The sequence below is a fragment of the Nannospalax galili genome, unplaced genomic scaffold (assembly GCF_000622305.1).
Source record: "Nannospalax galili isolate Female #2095 unplaced genomic scaffold, S.galili_v1.0 scaffold413, whole genome shotgun sequence".
Lineage (NCBI taxonomy): Eukaryota > Metazoa > Chordata > Mammalia > Rodentia > Spalacidae > Nannospalax > Nannospalax galili.
The window spans coordinates 1,955,232-1,972,548 of NW_008333889.1; the positions used below are offsets into that span (position 1 = coordinate 1,955,232).

At 38.1% G+C, this 17,317-nt stretch overlaps 1 protein-coding gene across 2 annotated transcripts in view; it reads right to left on the bottom strand.

Annotated features, from left to right (window-relative positions):
• Positions 1 to 131: 131 nt before the first annotated feature.
• Cped1 (cadherin like and PC-esterase domain containing 1) overlaps positions 132 to 17,317 on the bottom strand; it is a 344,939-nt gene continuing 327,753 nt past the window's right edge. For both annotated transcript variants that reach the window (XM_017797109.2, XM_017797108.2), the window contains one exon: positions 132 to 1,544. In XM_017797109.2, the coding sequence (XP_017652598.1) occupies positions 1,320 to 1,544 (225 nt within the window). In that variant the 3' untranslated portion in view covers positions 132 to 1,319. The remainder of the gene's footprint in view (positions 1,545 to 17,317) is intronic.

The window sequence follows — 17,317 nt, forward strand, 5'->3', positions numbered from 1 at the left end:
TAGTTAAATATAAATTCATGTTTATGTTCTTACAAAAATATGTATAAAAATAGAATATTTGAATTTTCTCTTCTATACTAAAGAACTGATGAATCAACAGATTAAAGTAGTTTCATTTTTGTATGGCCATGAATTTGAGGTATTTGTACATTTAGTGCTTTCAGCCACAGGTAGAATTAACCCTGTCCCCCAAATTATCCTTTAAAAGCCACAATGACAGTGAAATACTGTCTCACAACAAAGTATTTGTATAATAAAGACATTTACCATTTTGAACCCAAAAGTATAGAAGAGAAAATTTTCAGTACTAGAATTAGGTATGTTTTATGCATATGCCACAATTTCCATAAAAGATACTTCATGCCTACTCTAAAGTTGGATTGGATACATTTGTTCTAGGAAATAAAAATACAGATACTAGTAACATAGCACTATTTGTGGATACATAGAAAACGCTTTATGCTTATACATTTGAGAACCTGAAAGACTTTGCAAAGTATTTGCATGAAATGAAATTGTCATCTTAAATCACAGAGATCTATACTGGCAAGTGAAAGCTTCCTTAAGTAATAGCATGAACAAACATAATAAAGTGATAAGTGGGGAACTTCATTTTGTTCCTCACTCTGAAATTCTGTATTTCATTAATTTAGACTGCGGTTCCCCCATCTAAGCTCACAGACAGGACAGAAGGGAATGCTTATGAAAAATCACAGAATCCGGAGTTCAGTATAGCTTCACTTATTATCTCTCAGAGAATCTTTTTGAATTCCCATAAAGAGCATCATTTCTGATATTTTCCTTCTGTTATAAAACTTTAAAAGTATAAGAAGAAATTTCATAGGCATTAGATCCACAATGCCCAAACCACCATAAATACCACACTTTCTCCTGGTAAAGAACATAAGCATAATCCCTCCTTACAAGTGGAATGTAATTGCTTCTCTGCCTTCTAAATATTAACATTCCTATGAGAAGATTACAGATAAACAGCATTACCCTTTCTCCTATGTAGTTCAAATTTCTATACTTTTGTTTATTATCACAATACATCACCTGGCCCACCGTGGTCCTAGTCTGTGATCATATTTCAAGTAATCTTATAGCTCTGCCTTTCAGTCTGAAACAAATTGATGCTCAAATTCACATCTTGACTGTGTAAAGCTATGAAAAAAATGTCATTACTCTTTTGCAAGCTTTAGTGTGCATGTTCACAGTGGTGAGTGTACAATCATTCCAAAGTACATGTGAGGCACATTTGGCTCCCAGACCACTGTCCAGGCAAATAGCTTGTCTCTGACTATGAATTCAGGTCTCTTTCAGGGAGTCTGCACAGACCCTTGACTTGCACACATCCTGCTGAGCAGGATTTCAGAAAAAATCTGATTTATTGGACCTCTGACATGATATGGCGATTGAAGATTTGAGACAGAATTTTGTCGTCGTAGTTTGCTTTGATTGCTGAAGTATTTTTCCACGGTATCATTCTTTGGTCTTTTCATCTTAATAAAGTGGCGCTCTTTGGATAACTTTGAGTTCACTACCTGTAAACAAAGAAAGAAAAATAGGGATGTAAAATCATGGATATTTGAGCCCTGAGTAGAGTGAACTAACTAACTCTCAAAATTGAACTGCATTTTGCCACTCAGAGGCTGCTCAGAGGACTTCATCATTAACAGAACCAAGAGCCAGGGAAATTTATGTTTCAAAATGACTGAAGCTAAAGTTAGAATTCCTGTCACTTTTCATATCTCAGGACAGTTGCTCTCAGTGCATCTAAGGAACTATCCTAATAATGTTTCTTCCACACTGTGTTTGTGTGTGTGTTTGTATACACACAGGTGTGCATGTGCATGCATGCATGAGTATATTTGAGCTAGATATACTAGCATATGATTTGACAAATGGCTTGTCTGTGACTCTGAATTCAGGTCTCTTTCAGGGAGTGCTCTATAATAGAGCAGACACTTCTGTGAGTTTCCATGCAATCAATTCAAACTTGGTACTTTAAGTCTGTTGTGGCATAAAATAGCAACTAACATTACCCTCAGAGAAAAGAAAAATACCTTTCAAAAGGTGACAGTGTTATAGTTAGTAGTTGAATTTCCCTGGACAGTTACTAAGTTGTAGCATCTGGAAAATAAACCTATGCTTTATTAAGCTAAACATTATATAATTGTATGTATATATGCACCTATGTCTTTATTTCAAATATATTTTTGAAAAGATGTTATTATGAAGCATTTATGAAATCTAAAAAGGTTTATAATCTAAAGTTTGCTTTTCCTCTGTCTTCACCTCAGCCACCCACTTCTTGCTGTACATATTACCATTTTGTGTTTCTATTAACAGGTACTTTATGAATATTTGAATATACACTCACACATACAAAGAAAGAAACTATATTTGTGGTCTATTTGTACATTTTGCAAAAAGTTGTCCTGGTGAAATCCTAAAATTATCTTTTCTTATTGGGCTAATGGAAATCAGGCTGTTAGAACTAGCAGTCCAAGGAAGAGAGATGGGTACCAACAGTGAAAGGGTGAAGGGTGAGGTGACTGGGAAGTAGGAAAGAGAAGGAGAGGAAACATTATAACCTCTTTATAAACAAGTAACAAAATAAAAACTCACTTCCGTTCCACTATGCTAATGCATTTGTAATACGTTTCTTTTCTGTGAGTCTTTGGACACAGTTAAAGCACTCACTGATGATAAATGAAAATATGCTAGCTTACATAAATTTATTTATCTTTATTATTTTGGATGCAATGTAACAATTTAGGCACATATCTTTTGATCTCATATAAGAGAATGGAATGGACATAGTTCCCTAAAACAAAACAAAACAACAACATGACAACAACAAAAGGGCTTTACTTTTTTGAGACAGGGTCTCATTGTGTAGTCCTGACTGGCCTGGAACTAGCTATGTAGACCAGGTTGGCCTCAGACTCACAGAGATCCGCCTGCTTCTGCATTCCGAGTGCTGGGATTAAAGGCATGCACCACCATGCTTAGAAAGAATAAGCTATTAAAAAACCATATTTGGGAAATAAATATTTTAGTTACATTGTAAATAAACAGAAACAATCATAGAAGAGTTACCGGAATAGAAGCATTGTAAAGATCTACACCAAAATGTTAAGAGTTGAGACTTTTTGGTGAAAGGATTTTAGGCAGGTGTTCTAACTTTGGTCTTGACTTTTTTCTTTTAACATAATGTACATGGCTTTAAAATAATGAAAAAATGGAAGCTATTAATGTTTTGAAGAAAAAAGTAAACAGTGATGTGTTTTAAAACCAATCACACTTTGTTAGCCCTAAACTCATGAACTGCTTTCCCGCAGATATGGGGAGTTTACTTTCTCTCAATAAGGCCCTTGCATGAAGCCAATCTTAGGAAGGGCAGAGAAATCATCAAGTTGTGGAAAGGAATCCCTGGATATTGTAATTTAGAGCTCAGTTTGAAGCAAAGCATGGATTAATATTCCAGATCCCAAGAGTAAAGTTTTTGTTATGTCTTTCCTCTGTGGTTATATTGTCATTCCAAATGTGATAGGCAGGAGAGGAGAACCCATGCTTCCATAAAGGTTTCCTGCATTTTAGGGGGAGTCTGTAGTCACTCAAGATTAGTGAGAAATCTTCTAGAAGTTTATGTAAGGAAATGTATAAGCATAACTATGATATTTAACCTTCAGATATTTTCTAGTGTTCTGAAACCAAAATAAGTCCAATTTTTATGTGATTTTTATCCTAAATTCTGGATTTTGCAATTGCCTGATAGTCTGCATGCTAATTACATGTGAAATAAGAAAAAGTACATCATAACAGAGGGCTATGGTGTTTTAAACATTATTTTATGTAGATGTGTATGCCAATCTTTTTAAAAATGATTTATTGAGAATTTCATAAAGGCATATAAGGTGTTTTGATCAAATCCATGCCCATTCCCTCCCCTCCAACTCCTCCTATATCTCCCCATCACTTTTTTCTGATAACTTCCAGTACTCTTTCTTCTTCTTCTTTTTTATTTTTTAGAAGAAGCATTTCATTGCAGCTTTAACATACTCAATAATAATTTCCAGAGCAAAGATACATCTCTTTCAAAAATGGTTATAAAATGTTTAGGTTCACAGTTGAATTAATACAGTTATACAATATTGAACTCAGTATAAGCCCTTTAAGACATAAAATTGAATGAGTTTTTAACCTTTAAAAAAGATCTCCATTTCATTTTAAAATATACTGTTTCTTACAGAAAAACTCATTGTTTTTGCTCATAACACTGAGATGTTGGCTCATGCCTCTCTAATCTGTATGTATCTAATTATTACTAGTCATGATTTGGTTGCACTCAGATCCTTGGCACCTGTGTATAGATATAAAGTCACTGGGTAGACTTCAGTGGTAATGTTTATCACCTCTACTAATTAACGTGATGTAAATTCCCATGCTTCCTCCTCAAATATATTTTTTAAAATTTGTTGATTTTTTTTTCTGTGTGTGTATATCACATAGAACATCCCAAACTTTCTTATTCAAGTATACACCCGATTCCCAGATGGCACCCTCCCATAGCCTCTCTCCCCTCAGAGCCCTTATACTCTGATATCCCTGCTACTGTCTGCTGTATTGCTGGCACCCCCAGCCATTCCCCACTACTTGTCCATCTGGTGAATACAGTCAGCCTATCTAGAGGTCTTTGTTTTAGGAAGGTCAGCTGTTCCTCCTCTAGCAGCAATCAGTTGTCAATATTCCTTTAGATAAGATTGGGATCTGCTGCTGTTCATTTTCCCAGTTCTATGCTGGGTTACTATCTGGGAGTCTCTTGGGCCACCTGGCCAACAATTCAAAAGAAGGTATCTCTTATCTGGCATTGTTGCTTGTTATGTAGCCTTTAGCTGTACTTACGGACTCTTAAAAAATTATATCGACCCCTTTAATCTTTGGTTATACTTTCTTTTTGTGTGTTTAAGGCCATACAGTTGGCCCACATAAACCAATTTATTTTTACTCTTAAGGTCGTTTGAGGATCTGTTCCTCAGGGGTCACATGGGCTTGGGAGGAGCCCCTGGCTCTTTTCTTTTACCAGTTCTGTCTGTGTGAAGATAAGTCAAAGGTCATTGCTCCTTCACTTGGAAGCGTGGAGGAAATGATTCCTCTGAGTTGACCCTCCTCTTTGTAGACTGGGCACTGGTTCAGGTCTGTCTTGTGGGGCCTCCATGGCCTCCCTGAAGAAGAGGACAGGTGATTCACCACAGTTATAGGACATTTTGAGAGATGTTCCAAAATGGAACTTAGTCAACCTTGGAGGGTGTGCTGGATAGCTTTAGTGTCAACTTGACACACCTGGGTTGAGGGAGCCTTAATTGGGGAATGCCTTCATTGGACTAGCCTGTGGCCATGTCCATGGGGCATCTTCTTGATTGTTGAGTGATGTTGGAGGGCCCAGCTCACTATGGGTGGTGCCACCCCTGGGAAGGTGGGCCTGTGTTGCATAGGAAAGCAGGCTGAGCAAGGGCCAGGGGAACAAGCAGTAAGCAGTGTTCCTCCATGTCCTGTGTTCCAGCTCCTGTCTCCAGGTTCTTGCCCTGAGTTCGTGCCTTGGGCTCCTTGATGAACTGTGACCTGGGAGATGTAAGATAAAATAAACCCTTTCCTTCCCAAGTTGGTATTAGTCAGAGTATTTTATCACAGCAATGGAGAAACAATCTAGGACTGAAATTGGTACCACATAGTGGGGTATTGCTGTGAGAGACCTGACCTTGGTATTTTTAGGATTGTGGAAGCGTTCAGAACTTTGGGCTGGAAAAGCCATTGAGTGCTTGGAGTTTGTTGTTGTGGAGCATGGAACAGTTATGCTTAAAGAGTTGTAGACAATGGAGGCCTGGCTTGTGAAGATTCAAAGGGAAGCAGAGACCATCAGGGCTGTTTGTGTGATATTTTGAATTGAGAATCTGTGCGTTCTGGTTTCCTGGGGCTGAAGAATCAGCTGTAAGAAGAGACCAGAACCTAAAGTAAAACCTTTGCTTTACTGGAACAATTGATGCCAGTTAGCTGGGGCTGAAAAATTAGCTGTAAGTAACAAGAGACCAGGATCACTGTGGTGAAGTCTTCTGGGAAGTATTTCCTCAGGGTTAGCACACAGAGGGGATCCGAGTCTCTATCTCAAGCTGGAAGCAGCACTTGGTAATGTGTAAGAGTCTCCTGCATGGTTCCAGTGTTGAAAGCATGAAGTAGTCAGAGAGCAGCTGAGGCTTGGCACTCTGAGAGGCCAGGAAAGGCCATAGGTGAAAGTGCAGCTTCAGTTGCAGTGAAGACCCCAGGATTGAAAGGGTCATGGAGAGAATCTGAGGCTTTGCACCCCAAGAGGAAAGAAGAGGCCATTGGTGAAGGTGTAGTCTCAGTTTCAGTGGAGACCCCAGCTTTTTGGAGATGCCAGGACCATGGGATGATCACTAAGGACAGCAGTAGGTTTGGAATGGAGCTGGCCTGGGTCTGTGAGATGAGCTGTATGTGCTGAGGACTGCAGAGTCAGAGAAGTGGAGCTGCCAGAGCCATTGGAGATGAGAAGATCATGAGGGAATCCCAGATGTCCAGCCTTGAGCTACTTTGCTGGACTTTGGTTTTGCTTAGGTGTGCCTGATTCTTCCCTTTGAAGTAAGACAGTAATTGTTTTGGATTTTACAGAAGCCCACCCACAAGTAAGAGACTTTTAAAGGAGACTATGGACTTTTAAGTGTTTGGGTTTTTTTAAGGACTGTGGGTTTTTTAAGGTTGTACTGTCTTATGTTGTGATATTAATGTTTTTAGTGTTCTTTTTTTTTTTGTAATTTTGAGACAGGGTCTCCCTGTAACCCCCGCTGGCCTGGAACTCGCTATGTAGACCTGGCTGGCCTCAAACTCCCAGAAATCCTCCTGCCTCTGCCTCCTGAGTGTTGGGATTAAAGATGTATGCCACCATGCCTGGGTGTGATATTAATGTTAACATTGTATTTTGGGGACAAGGATTGGAAAGGTTATGGTAACAGTGATGTGTTTGTGTGTCAAGTTAACAAGGGGTCAATTGTGCTGGATAGCTTTTGTGTCAACTTGACACACCTGGGTTGAGGCAGCCTTAATCTGGGAATTGCCTTCATTGGACTGGCCTATGGCCATGTCCATGGGGCATATTTTTGATTGTTGAGTGATGTGGGAGGGCCCAGCCCACTGTGGGTGGTGCCACCCCTGGGAAGGTGGGCCTGTGTTGCATAAGAAAGCAGGATGAGCAAGGGCCATCATGTAAGCAGTGTTCCTCCATGTCCTGTGCTCCAGCTTCCGCCTCCAGGTTCCTAACCTGAGTTCGTGCCTTGGGCTCCTTGATGAACTGTGACTTGGGAGATGTAAGATAAAATAAACCCTTTCCTTCCCAAGTTGGTATTGGTCAGAGTATTTTGTCACAGCAATGGAGAAATAAAATAGGACAGGGGGCAAGGGACAAAAACTGCCCTTTAAGTCTCTCTGACCAAATTAGTATAGGTCTCAAAGTATGGCTGTTAAACATCCAACAAGGTTAGTTCCACCAGTCTGGTACTTTTAATTACCGTGTGCTATGTAGATAAAGCTTGGTAAAAAACCAAATGTTCTCAGATAAACCTTGAGTAGATACATATTTTGTTCCTTAAACTAGTTCACTAAACTATGACCTTAGGAATTTTAAGATTATGTGTATATTCTTTTTGTCTCATCCTTCATATATCATGACAAACCTACACAGACCTTCGTTATTTGCTTAGGCTTTCTCATTTTTTCTGTCTATTTTGGAAAATATCTCCAATCCCATATCCTTTTAACATCTTTTACATTCTCATTTTCTTTTTTTAAAATAATTATGAGACATAATAACATTAACAAATAAAATTTCCATCTGTTGTGAGAATTCTTTTCCTGGGGATATTAAGAAATGCTTATTCCCTTTTAAAGTTTTAGTGTCAAACCAACGTTTGATTAAAGTGTTACTGGGGAACCAATGAATTTATTGAGCTTACTTACTGAGATAACTGAGGGGTTGCTGAGATGTATTAGTGACTTGAGGGTATGCATACTGGAAAGCCTTTACCTAGCATGGGTCATGCCTTCTCTTCCTAGCCTTCACCAGATTGTGTATTTTAGCCCTCCCCAAATCCAGGAGACCATGTGTGATTGGGGCCAAATTACACAGAGTTGGCTGGGAAGAGTGGCTGGATATCTGGTGAGGGTCCAATGACCCTGCTTTCTCCTCCTTTAATGAAGGAGCATAACCAACAACAAGCCCAATTGTGATGATATTTAGCTATCAGGCACTACTGAAGTCATGAGGATGGTAGTTATTTCATGCAGAAGAGATTGCTGTACAGTATCATCTTATTAAAAGGACATGGACTGTAAAAGGATTTGGTGCTAGGATCCACAAATGAGGGAGAACATACATCTTTTGTTTTTCTGAGTCTAAGTTACTTCACTTAGTATAATAGTTTCTAGATCCATCCATTTACCTGCAAATTTCATTATTTCATCTTTCTTTATTGCTGGATAGAACTCCATTGTGTAAATATACCAGATTTTTGTTAACCACTTGTCAGTTGAGGAGCACTTAGGTTTCTTCCGTCTCTTAGCTATTGTGAAAAGAGCAGCAACAAACATGGTTGTACAAGTGTCTCTATAATAGGATGAGTCCTTTGGGTATAAGCCAAGGAGTGGTATAATCAGGTCATATGGTAAGTTCGTTTTTAGATTTTTAAGAGTTCTCCACACTATTTTCCATAGGGTTTTACAAATTTGTAATCCCACCAGCAGTGAATGAGCATTCCTCTTTCTTCATATGGTATCATTTGTTCTCTTGATCCTAACCAGTCTGATTGGGGTAGGGTGATATGTTAGGGTGATTTTAACTTGCATTTCCCTAATTACTAAAAATGTTGAATACTTTTTGAGATGTTTCTTAGCCATCTTTATTTCTTCCTTTGAGAACTCTCTGATTAGATCTTTAACCAATCTTTTAATTGGGTCATTTCATTTCTTGTTTCTTTGTTTTTTGAGTTCTTCATATATTCTCGATGTTAAACCTCTGTCAGATGTGTCACCGGTGAAGATTTTTTCCCATTCTGTGGGTTTTTTCCTCACTTTTTTGTTTCTTTTGCTGTGCAGAATATTTTTAGTTTAATGAGGTCCCACTTGTTTATTGCTGACCTTAATTCCTTAGCAGCTTGTGTCCTATTTAGAAAATCCTTTCCTATACCTATATCTTGTAAGTTACTGCCAATATTTTCTTTGAATAGTTTCAGGGCTTCCACTTTCTCAGACACTGAGGTCTTTGATTCATTTGGAGTTGACTTTTGTGCAAGGTGAAGGATCTAGTTTCATTCTTCTACAGGTGGAGATCCAGTTTTGCCAGCACCATTTGATGAAGATGCTGTCTTTCCTCCATTGTGTGTTCTTGGCACCTTTGTCAAATATCCGGTGGCTGAAATTGTGTGTACTCAGGTTTGGGTCTTCAATGATGTTCCATTGACCTTTGTATCTATTTTTGTGCCAGTACTATGCTGTTTTTATGCCTATATCTCTGTAGCATACTTTGAGATCTGGTATCGTAATCTCCCCATAGCTGCTCTTGTGCTCAGGGTTGCTTTGGCTATCCGGGGTAATTTGTGCTTCCATACAAATTTAAGGATTCTTTTTTTCTAATTCTGTGGACTATGTCACTGGGATTTTGATTGGGATTGCATTGAATCTATATATTGCATTTGGTAGGATGGTCATTTTCACAATATTAATTCTTCCAATCCATGAGCATGGGAGGTTCTTCCACCTCCTGGTGTCTTCCTCAATCTCTCTCTTTAATGATTTAAAATTTTCATTGTAGAGATCTTTGGTGTCTTTGGTCAGATTTATTTCAAGGTATTTAAATTTTTTTGTAGCCATTGTGAATGGGAGCATTTCCCTGTACTCTTTCTCTAATTGCTTGTTATTGGTATATAGAAAGGCTACTGATTTTTGTAGATTGATTTTATAACCTGCCACTATACTGAAAGTGTTGATCAGTTCTAGGAGTTTTCTGGTGGAACTTTGGGATCTCTTAGGTATAGTATCATATCAGCTGCAAAAAGGGATAGCTTGACCTCTTCTTTTCCAATTAGTACTCCTTTAATTTCCTTCTCCTGTCTTATTGGTCTAGCAAGATCATCTACTCAGGAGCACCCACAGAAGTGCAATTCAGGTTCCAGTCAGGTACACTCAGGCTTCCTTCTAATGTTTGGACCCCTACTAGCAGGATTTCATAGCAAAATTTGGGAAGTTCCGGGGAGGGGGCGATTTTGGGTCTCTCAGTAGGTCTGCTGAGTTTCTTGGTCTGTAAACCAACTATAAGTAAATGTTAAAAACATTGTTTCACCAAACGGTCCACCTCACTGGAGTCCAGGCTTTGGAAGCCCCATGCCTGGGAATGCAAAGCGGGACAGGATAAATCTACAGAGAGTTACAGAGATATACAGCCCTGAGGGCATGTATCTATCAGGGCAGCGGGAGCAAGTGACCATGGCCAGTGCCTGGGGCAGCTGCAGTGTTTGTCTCAAGTCATGAGTTATGTTTCTCCTGGGGGAGGCCTGTAATATTTGCAAGAGTTACTAGTCTATTATAAGCAGGTGGGGCAGAGTCAGGATGTGTGGAGTAACACACTGCACTGGAAAAATCTGTGGCTCCCACTTCACCATTATCAGAGGTCAGAGATCTGAATGCAGAGTGTTTGGCAGAAAATCTGGCACTTGTCACATAATCAATGAATGTTTGTTAAATTGGCAAGTATGCTCCACTTTGGATTATATTTCTTTCTAATTGAAGACTGTAAATTTCTTTATGAAGGCAAATTTAAATACTCTACTTTCTAGAATTTGAAGGCAAAATTTGGATTAAAGGGGCCTGAGAGATAGTTCAGCAGGTAAAGGTGCTTGCCATCAAGGCTGATGGCCTGAGTTTAATCCCTGGGTCCCACATGTTAGGAGGAGAGAATTAATTCCTGGACATTGTTGCCATACCTCTGCACATATGCCATGGCATTCGTGGGACCACATACACACACACACACACACACACACACACACACACACAAAATAAATGTCATAAACCACTGAATTATATACATTTTAAAATTTAGGCTAAATGTTGAATATATGTGAAATTGATATTGAGATGGAAAGAATACTGTTTATTCTGCAGATTAAAAGGCATTTCATAAGTTCCTATTGTTCCCTAAAATGTTTATGGAGAAATAAGGAAATTCTAAATAGAACCCAGTGTGGTATAAATCCAATACTATAAGTGTTAACAGCCTAATGCTTTTAATTACATAGGATTAGCATCAAGAATGTAGTTTTAAAATGGAGCCATGTACCACCATGCAAATGTCTAAAATGGACAGGAATGAGTTTTTTCTTTTATTGTCTATAGTTATTTTTAAACTGTTAGAGTGAACAAGAATTCATGAAGTCCTTTTGCAATGAAAAAAAATTTAAAAAATGAGGTTATGTATCATAAAACAAATATTTAATGACTTTTCCCCCTTATAATATATATATTTCAATTTTCAGAGTTCTCTGCGTTAGGAAACACATGGAGTAATTCAGATATGGTCCCTACCCTCAAGGGGACTATATAAAGACACATGTCTAAGATACTTGAAGTAGGAACAAGAATGAAGTGACTTCAAAGACATTGTCTGAGACCAGCTCTGCAAGGTCAGGATTGTGTTGTCTCCATGTAATGAATAGCTCCTAATACATTAAGGAGACTCTGTGCAAGTTTATGGTGGGCATGATAATTTGTTTACATGATTATTATTTCTTTGAACTTATTTATAAAAAATAGTATTCAGTTGTCAAAATGTTATCTAAGAGTGTCAAAAATATTACCTTATTTTACTGATTCATATAGACTCTAAAGTAGAGAAAAAGTAATTAGCTACATTTTTAAGGCTTGGAAATGTTATGCCAGTAAAGGGTGTTTGATACCTGTATAGTAAAAAAGCAAATTGCTTCTTTCCTTTGATCTTGTGTGGAAATGGTCCAATTTGGGATCTTCCCAAAAACCAGAGGACCGTTTGAGGTTGCTAAAATCCAACTGACGTGTCAACTAGAATACAGCTTTGAAAGAGAGCAGCTAGCAATACAATGTTAGGTTGTCTAAAATGAGCAAGCAGAAAACATCAGTGAAAGATTTAGGCTTTGGAATGGGGACAAAAGGGTCCAGATGATTTGGCACAGAGATCACCACTACCAGAGACAAATAGACAAATACTAACAATTTGACACATCCAAATACTGCTCCAAGTTTGGGTGCAGAGGAGGCCACAACTGAAAATAAGCATACTTACCTATCTAGGAAAGGAGCTACTACATCCAGGTAAACATACATCCAGTTAATAATACATACATGTATGATTTGACAAATGTTTACATTATTTAATTAGAGATGTTAAATATCAAATCTTTTGCCTCTACTCCAGAACAACTCCTTCTTTTAACATTTTGTTTTGATTATTTTCTATTAATAAACTTACAATTCTGAATTATATTTAAAATTAAGAAGAGGTAGGGAAAAACAAGTGATCTTCATGAAGTGTGATAAAATATTGGAGCAGCATTATTCAGAATAACAGAGTCTTATTTGTCATAAGTCTTGTAATAAAAAATGCATCACAGCAATAATCAAATTTAGATTACAATACATGCAGTTATGTACTTTTCCAGTAAAAATTACAGTGTTTCAATAACCATTTATATGTTAATCTGTTAACAACAGTACTTAGGATAATTTGAGAGCTGACATGGGGCACATTGGGGCTAAGAGCATATGAAACTATGTAGAGAACTGCACTGCTTCACCACCCAATGGAGGAGGAATTGAGATATTTGTGCCTTGCAGCCCAGAAGTAATTTTTACTTTCCATAGAATGTTTTCCTTAATATGTTAAAAGATCTTTGAGTTTACAACTGAATCATTCCACATTTCTATATAAATAAACATTTGGGCACATAGATATTTTAGAATGTGTAGAAATGCCACACTTTAACTTATTAGTTGACTGATGACTTTTGTTGACTTTCCACACAAATGGAAAATTATTTACATTATACTATAAACCTAACATTGCAACTTTAACTATTAAGCATGAGTAACTTCAATCAAAATTGATTTCACAGAAAGGTTCATCAGAATAAATGTATCACCATGGCAATTAACAATCACATCTGAAATAATTTTGAATTTTCTAAAAGCCAGGACAAAAAGGGCAAGCTTGCTGAATGGGAAATGTGCCAGGCAGATTACAAGCAAATACCTTTCCTAAAACCGGTCTTGACCTGAATAACCTCCAAGGAACTTTTGATGTAGATCCAGGTTCTGAGAACAAAATAGGAAACAATTTCCATGGTGCAAGTGTTCCAGAATGGCCCTGGTCTGGATTAGAGGGATGCTTTGACTGAAAACCTGGTCATGATCGTAAGTGGGGAATGGACAGCAAAGAAGGGATTATTGTCTAAGACTAGAAAACATATGCTTGGCAGAAGGCAATATGCTAATGTCATTTTAGGATAAGTATATACTGATGAAGTACTTCTTATTTGATAGCATTATTCTGCACACTGGCATTCAGTTCAAGATCTAGTCACAAAATTCTGACTAGCTGAGAAAGTAGCCTAAGAATTCACAGAAAAATAAAAGTAAAGCAACAAAAATAGCTGGAAGTCAGTCTTGATAATCTGTAATTCCATTTCAGATACTCAGTTTTGGCAGATAGTAGAGAATGCTCTTATTTCACTTGTTCCTCAAATATTTAATTATGGTCACATTAAGATAGCTTGATTCAAGGGAGTCCAAACTTTGAATGGGTCAAAGATGCTGAGGATTAGGGTACAAGATTAAAATTTTTTGAGGAGTGATTTTGTTGTGTTTGGGAGTTTCCAGATTCCAATAAACGTGCTGTCCCTTTTTTCCTCCCTACCTCCTTTATAACCCTTCTTGTGACAGATGAGTCTTTATAAGTCCTGCCCAGAGGTGTTCAGCTTTGGCTCTGAGAGCAAACTGTTCTGGAGTGGGACATTGATTATAAGGGGCTATGGATGACCTTGCACTCTTATGCAGCTTCCTAGTGAATAACTGCCTGTATTTAACTCAGTCCCCAAATGGCTGAACATTTATGCCACTGAATTTTTTGTATTATTTGAATGACTTTTATTAGTCTGATTGATTATAAGCTTGCTCTAGTTACACATATCTCCTGGGTCTTCAAATCTTTTCAAAGTTGATTTGTGTGTGTTTTTTCATCCATCTCTCATGAACTTGAATTTTATGTTTAAGAATTAAGGCATCAAGTTGGGCGTGGCATCTCATGCCTATAATCCCAGTACCTGGGAGGCTGGTACAGAAAGATCACCATAAATTTCAGCTCAGCCTCAGAGACTCCAAAAACAAACCAATAGAACAAAACAAAGAGTTAAGACATGACAGTGTCACTTAGAGATCATTTATGTGACCAATGTTTTCAACTGGTAGCTTTTGAAAGGATTTTCTCTGACAACACTGATTGTTTTAAGGAAACTCACTTATCTCTTGTCAGAAGGCTTGTGGAGCCTCATGTCTGATTGGTGCAGTCTGGGAGGTCTGGAAACATGTTTAGGAGACCATCCTAATGCCAGTTTTTCCAGTCTCAAAATTAATTTTTTTTTTTTTACCATATCTGTGTTGTTGAGTCCCATCTCTGCAGTGCAGTTTTAAGACACCGTAAACATGGATACAGGTTCTTCACTGCAGGGACTTAGAGGAAGGGACTTATGGCCTATCAGTTTCTGGCTCTGAACCACTCAGACAGTGAATGGTACCTCTCTCCCCAGACATCCAAAGTTGCCACTTTCTTTGTCTGCTAAGTCACATTTCATATGATAAGTTCTTTGGGGTGAGTTAAATAGCTCTATGTCTTTAGAATCTCTTTCATAAGAATTCAAGTGGGAGAGAAGGTAAATACTTGCCAACCTGCCACATTTAGCCTGTACTCCATGAGTGATTTTGAGCCTGTCTTCCATGCTGGTTTTTCCAAAGTGCACATAGTGGGATACAAATAGTTGTTCATAAAACAAAGTGGAACACACAAGAGAACAAGAGTTTTTGAAAAAATAAATAGGGTTTGCTTTGAGGTCACTGTTTCTTCCATATTGGTCTCAGTGCCATTTACAGAGCTACCCACAATGCTGTGCTGGGACAGCACATTGGGAGGGTCTCAGTATCTGTAGGTCACAGGAGCCTAGGGATGAATTTGACATTTGCCATGGGAAATAAATAGTGGTTACTGATTGTGATGGCTATACTTTGGACCTGATTCATTGCCGTTTTTTGTACAGTAAGACAGAAAGTACTTAGGATATGACTGGGCATGATGGCACATGCCTTTAACTCTATCACCCAGGAGACAGAGGCAGGTGGATATCTGAGTTTGAGGTCAGCCTGATCTACATCGTGTGTTCCACCCAATCAAGGCTACATAGTGAGACTCTGTTGAAAAAAGAAACAAGGGGACTGGAGAGATGCCTCAGTGATTAAGAGCACTGGCTGCTCTTGCAGAGGACCCAGGTTGGATTCCCAGCACTCACATAGTAGCTAACAACCACCTCAACTCCAGTTCTAGGGGATCCAACATCCTCTTCTGACCTCCTCAGGCATTGCATGACATGGGTATACTTATACACATGCAGGCAATATACTCATATACATATAATAAAAATAATAAATAAAATATATAGAAAAAGAAGAGAAAAAAGGGTGCTTTAGTTCTTTCACAGAAAGGCTTTAAATTTATTTATTTATTATTTTTATTTTATGTGTATGAATGTATTGCCTGTATGTAGGTAAGTATACCTGAAGTTTTGAGGACTGGAGAGATCGCTCAATGGTTAAGAGCAATTGCTTTTCTTGCAAAGGATCCAGATTGAGTTCTCAGAACCCACATGCTGGCTAACAACTATTGGTAACTCTAGATCCAGGGGATCTGATACCCTCTTCTGGCCTCTACAAGCACTTCAGGACTCCAGTGTACTTACATGTAGTCACAGTACTCAAACACATAAAAATAAAAATAAAAAAATAAAAACATTTAAAAAGAAGTACCATCTTTAACAAATTGATAAAACTCTTTAATTTATATATCATGATAAATATGTAAGTAAACATATAAAAAAGAAAAGTTTTTGTATTCAAATGAGTTTGGGAAAAACTGGGCCAAATTAAGCTGGGCTTTAATTTTTCATTGATTAATTGTTGAGACATCATCTTGCTGTCATCTATGTTGCTCAAGTTGGCTTCACATACTTGGACTCAGTTGTCCTCTTGCCTTAGCCTCCAGAGTGCTAGAAGGACAGGCATGTACCACCATGCCCAGCTTAAGTTAAACTTTATTTATAGTAATGGCTTTGGGATCACTTAACATCCTAATATTATTTAAGAATACATAAAGTTGAGATGTAGTATTTCCCAAAGCCAGATAGTGTCTTCATCATGCCAGGACATTAAAACATAGTATGGGGGTGCTACTCCAACCAGTATAGTCTTAATTGGGATCTTTAGGGGTAGTAGCGAACTTCTAGTCATAAGAGTCTATTGTACACAACATGAAGCACTGAAGGGTTGGCCTCATTTTCTTAGCTATACTGACCTTCTAGGTTCCAGTATGGCAAAATATGGGATGCATAACTGCCTCATAGAGAGATAATACTTATTCAATATAAAGCAACTGACACTCTTTGTTCATCTTCCATTTAATTATCCTTCCTAAGAGAAAGAAAGACTCAAATGTAATAGCTATTACCAACTGTTCAATGTAAAATAACCTCTTTAAGCAGGGCATGGTGGCACATGCCTTTAATCCCAGCACTTGGGAGGCAGAGGCAGGTAGATCTCTGTGAGTTCAAGGCCAGACTGGTCTACATAGTGAGTTCCAGGCCAGCTGGGGTTACAGGGAGACTCTGCCTCAAAAAAATACCTCTTTAAGAGGTATTTTATACCAAATCATCTTACAAAGGGTTGGGGTCTGACATGGCTGGTGAATCCATCCTCACCAGGTACTGATCGCTAAACTAATCAGTTCACAGAAAATGTTAGAATTTACTTGCTGGTAGTGAAATGAATACTGGACATTTTATACAGAAGGAACTGTCTGGAACCAAAGGGGGATGGAAAAGGCAGTAAAGCTGGCAGTGCAGATTTCTATGAGTTCTCTTCATTATATAGCCACAGTTGGCCTTGAAGTCACATAGATCAG